This window comes from Hipposideros armiger, unplaced genomic scaffold (assembly GCF_001890085.2).
Source record: "Hipposideros armiger isolate ML-2016 unplaced genomic scaffold, ASM189008v1 scaffold_87, whole genome shotgun sequence".
In the NCBI taxonomy this organism is placed as follows: domain Eukaryota; kingdom Metazoa; phylum Chordata; class Mammalia; order Chiroptera; family Hipposideridae; genus Hipposideros; species Hipposideros armiger.
Genome location: NW_017731437.1, coordinates 1,569,841 through 1,574,677, shown reverse-complemented (window position 1 = coordinate 1,574,677; position 4,837 = coordinate 1,569,841). Strand labels below are relative to the sequence as shown.

General features: G+C 54.0%; 1 protein-coding gene across 3 annotated transcripts in view; it reads left to right on the top strand.

Annotated features, from left to right (window-relative positions):
• Window positions 1-4,837, top strand: part of ST6GALNAC2 (ST6 N-acetylgalactosaminide alpha-2,6-sialyltransferase 2) — a 20,834-nt gene that overhangs the window by 11,805 nt on the left and 4,192 nt on the right. The window contains exons 6-7 of one of the 3 annotated variants that reach the window (XM_019644267.1): window positions 438-555; window positions 1,753-1,852. In XM_019644267.1, coding sequence (XP_019499812.1) covers window positions 438-555; window positions 1,753-1,852 — 218 coding nt within the window. The other 2 variants (XM_019644266.1, XM_019644265.1) reach the window with 2 other exon arrangements.

The following is a 4,837-nucleotide window of genomic DNA, read 5'->3' as shown; positions in this document are numbered from 1 at the left end:
CCACCCCACCCCCCTCCAAATCTCCCTCCCAATCTGGCTTGAAATCCGTCTCTCGCAACTCTTCGCAAAGTCCCAGCGCGCCTCTCACCAGGTCCCCCTTCTACAGCCCTGCCCCCTCGGCCTCCTACATCGGGCCCACTCGGGGCTTCCCGTCCTCCATCGCCCCCTATGTGCCCCGCTTCCTGCAGGAGCCCCCCTTCTTCCAGCCCCCTACGGCCCCGCTGCCCCTGAGTCCCTGCTTCGCCCGCCACAGCCACGCCCCCGTCCTCGCTCACCTACACCCCGCCCATCGAGGTGCTGGTGAGCGCCAAGCCGCACGTGGTGCCTTCCGCGCTGCCGCCCACCTTCTACACCCCCTTCTCCCGCTACTACTCCCACCCCCGGCCCCGCCGCGCCCTGCCCCGCCGCCACTCCTTCACCTTAGCGCAATACGACAGTGTCGGCCGCTCTGTCCACTTCTTCTCAAAATAGGCCTCAGACCTATTTTGGACCAGAAGCCTCCGCCAGTCAATTCAAGCTACTCCATCCAGACTTCATCAGCTACCTGACAGAGAGGTAGGTGGTGGCGGTGGGAGGGTCCCCACGGCACTGCAGGCCCTTCCGCTGGTGCCCCATACACTGCACCCATGTGCCTAGTCGGGTGCCAAGCACTTGTTATTCTGCACTTACTACTTGAATACCTTGATGGAGCTGGTGGTGTCAGTCAGAGTCAACAGGAAATGGCCAGGAAACTGGGAAGAGCTCCAGGTTTATTTACCAGTGATGCTCACAAAGCACAGGCTGGGCGTGGGGGTCCCACAAGCTGTGGGGCAGCAGTGGGGCTGGGAGAAGCAGTTGTCCGTCATCACCCTTGAGCCCAAACACAGCCAGCCTGAGGGGAGCACAGGACCCTGGGGGACCAGTCTCACTTCCCTCTGTCCCTCCTACCAGTGGTTCGCAGTGGCGGGGAGGGAGGTCATTTGGTTGTCACTAGGTGAGGGCACGTGCCACTAGTGGGTAGAGGCCAGGGATGCGGCTGAACATCCTACAATGCCCAGGACAGCCCTGCAAACAAATTATCGGGCCCTTCTCACATGTCAGTAGTGCCTTGGTTGAGAAACACTGCTGTCACCCAAAGGCTAGCCGCCCAAAAGCAGGTGACGGGTGTAAGGGGAGCTGGGCAAGCTGGAGCCCAGCAGTCACAGACCCCTGCGACAAGGAGATAGGCTGAGAGGCCAGGTTTGCCTGGCAAAGCTTGGCTGGGAACCCAGGGCTGAGGTCAGGGCCCACGGTCCCCATAGTGTGGCCCCCTTCTGGACCCCGCGAGTATGTTCGCACACATTTACACCATCTCACCAGTGCGGAAGTCACAGGACCTGTGCCCTGTTTGGCTAAATGCAGGCCCCCTCTGCCCTAGGTGGTGTGGTTGCTTAGCCCTGGGGTAAGGGCAGGCAGTTACAGAAAGGAAAAGTATTTATGCTGGATTCAGGCCTCTAGACAAAGCGGGATCTTACCTGGGGGTCTTTTGGACTGACCTGTTCCTTTCTCACCCCCACTTTGTTACCTAAGGTGTTATTTCAACTGAAAATTGTTGCATTTAGGAGCTCATTTGGTTTTTTCCCAACTAGGGATTGGAGTGGTGTAGAGGGGCCAGAAGTTTTTGAAGTTTTCCAACCTTTTTGAATTGGTCATTGTGAAATGTAATGGCACAACCATCGAGCTAGTGGGCCAAGACCTAAACATATTGAGTTTTTAATGCCTTTTTGCTTCCAGGTTTTTGAAATCAAAGTTGATTAACACAAATTTTGGAGACCTATATATGCCTAGTACTGGGGCCCTCATGCTACTGACAGCTTTGCATACCTGTGACCAGGTAAGAGGTCTTCCCTTTCAGGAATTCACAGCAGCAGAGTACAGGTGTGAATAGCACTTAATTTGATCCATGATATCCCTAAGCGAGGCCTATCCCCCCCAGGCCTGCCTGGGCCTCTATCCTCGGGGGGAAAGGATCCCCCACTGCAGGAGGGGCCTGGTTTAGGGAAGGGGCAGGAAGAGTGCCACATCCTCTATCCAGGGTCATTTAGAGGGCAGCCCCGGGCCAGCCTTGCCACTCCTGCCAGCCACCTGCCTGCCCCCCACTTCCTTCCTTCACTCCCTCTGCCCCAGGGCAGCCACCCTATATTTGAGGCACACATCAAACGGCGGAACCTCAATAGAACTGGGTACAGNGGATAAGGGGTTCTGTGATGCTCAGAGGGGCTGCGCTGGGTTTCTAGAAGCTTCCTCCTCTGACCAGGGAATTCAGGAGTGTCCTAGCCACAGTGTCTACGCACCAACGCCTCACAGTAGACCCTCTCTCAGCTCATGAAAGAACAAGATGGGGCAGCTTTGTTTCTGGTGTGGCCACAGCACCTGTATGAGTTACCTGTTACTGTGTAACAAAATACCCCACAACTGAGTAGCTTGCTACCACACGCACTGCCTTACAGTTTCCACTGGCCAGGAATTCGGAAGCAGCTCAGGGCCTCTCAGGTGGCTGCAGTCATCAGAAGGCCTGACTGAGGCCTGAGTCAAGGTGGCGCCCTCACGGGCCCGTCACACGGCCCTTCTAAAGGCTACTAGTGTCCTCACGATATGGCAATTCACTTTACCCAGAGTGAGTAACCTCAGACAGCAAGGAGGCGAAGTGTCTTTTATGACCTGGTCTCCAAAGTCACACTCTGTCACTTCCATTTTTTTCCTATTTGTTACAAATTTTCTATTCATTAGTAAGTCTGGCCCATACTCAAGGGGATGGGCGAGTAAGCGTCACTTCTGGAAGGGAAGAGCACCAAAGGATTTGGGAATGTACTGAAGCCACCACCACACTAACAGAGTGGCAATCACAGGCACATAAATTGTGATAAAAAAATACGGTGAATGTTTAAATTTAAAAAAATTTATTACCATACGAGACACACTGCCATTAATCTCCCTCAACATACTCCCCCTCACTCCATACACTTATCCCATCGTTCTTGCCACTTTCTGAAGCAGTCTGGAAGTCTTCTTTCATGAGTGTCTTTAGTTGCGCTGTCGGGGCTGCCTTGATGTCCTGAATCGATTCAAAATGTTTACTTTTCATGGTCATTTTGACTTTGGGGAAGAGCCAGAAGTTGTACAGTGCCAGATCCGGTGAATAAGGTGGATGAGGGCACACCGTAATGTTTTTATGTGACAGAAACTGCCGTATACCAGAAGTGATGTGTGCCACAGAGCCCTTCTGTTGTGACCACAAACTATGGTGAATGCTGCTGCCAAGTGCCATCCAGCGGAAAGGCAGGGATCTTCAATACAGGAAGCAGTGCGTCAAACCTTAGTAACAGTGTGTGACAAGTTTCAACTTGTTCTGTGCAGTCAGGTGTGAGCTACGGTTGACAGAAGGTATGTTTTAAAGCCTGCGGTAAATCATCCCCCATCATGACAACGCTCCGTGGCTCACATCACTGCTGGTATACGGCAGTTTCTGTCACATAAAAACATTATGGTGTGTCCTCATCCACCTTATTCACCAGATCTTGCACCGTGCAATTTCTGGCTCTTCCCCAAAGCTAAAATAATTCAAACATCGAGGCAGCCACGACAGTGCAACTAAGGACACTCACAAAAGATGACTTCCAGAACTGCTTCAGAAAGTAGTAAGAACGATGTTTGAAGTGAGGGGGAGTATTTTGAGGGGGATTAATGACAATGCATTTTTTTACTGTGATCATTTCTTTTTTAAACATTCATCGTCTTGTTTGATCACACCTCATATAAGGGAAGTTCTCCCGACAGGATGGGTGGCTGGACTGGGTGAGGGGCTGTCCCTTGTGAGCAGGAGCTAGACATGGTCTTGTTCCCACCAGGGCTCAGTGTCTCTGTTGCCCCAACAGGACCTGCGTTATATCTTCATCCCCTCAGACAGCCGTGACTATGTGATGCTGAGATCAGCCATTCTGGGTGTGCCTGTCCCCGAGGGCCCTGATAAAGGGGACAGGTGAGCCGCTAAGTGGGGGCAGGGCATGGTAATGCTGAGGCAGGTGGGGAAGGTGAGTGAGGGCAGCAATAAAATCCCCGGGAACTCAAAAGCATTAGGGAATTATGGTTTTTTGCTCCCTACTTCCAGGAACGCCCAGGTTACCCTACTGATCCGCAGGGACCCTCTTGATGAGGTGGGCTGTGGCTCAGGGGGCCGCTTTTCTGAATGGAGCAGGCAGGCCTGACTCCAGCTTCAGGCTGCTCACCCCAAAACCAACCCAGCCACTCAGCAGGCAGCACTTGTAGGGCCCGTCCACAGCTGGGTCTGCTGCCCTATTGAGCGCATTGTCTGGAAACTAAGAATAGAGCCAGTATCCATGCCACTCATCCTGGTGGGCACCCTCCCAAGACTGTGCCCATGAAACGGGAGAGCAGGCCACGCGGGCCCCACATCCTGTGAAGTGGGAACAAAGGGCGCTCTGTCTTGTCTTCCCACCTTCCTGGGTAACAGGCCTGTGTCCAGCTCTTTTGAACCACATCCTGACCCTCGGCCGAACCTTCTCCCTGTGGTGCTGAGACAATTTCTGGTCTCTAGGTCCAGTCCTTAGAAATGTGGGCCACCCCTGTGGCCCCAATGACCAGCCCTCTTATCTCCGTGCTCCCAGCCAACCCCCAGGAAGAGCAGCTTCTGAGGTGCCTTAGGGGTTAACCCTTCAAAGGCCAGGCCAGCATCCACCGCCCTGCCCGGTGCCCCGCCCCCAACCCCACCTGTGATTACCCAACAACCGTTCACAATGCTGCAGCCGGTCATGAAGGTGGGCTTTGTGACATGGGCAGGGACTGGGCTCTTGTGGGGGGG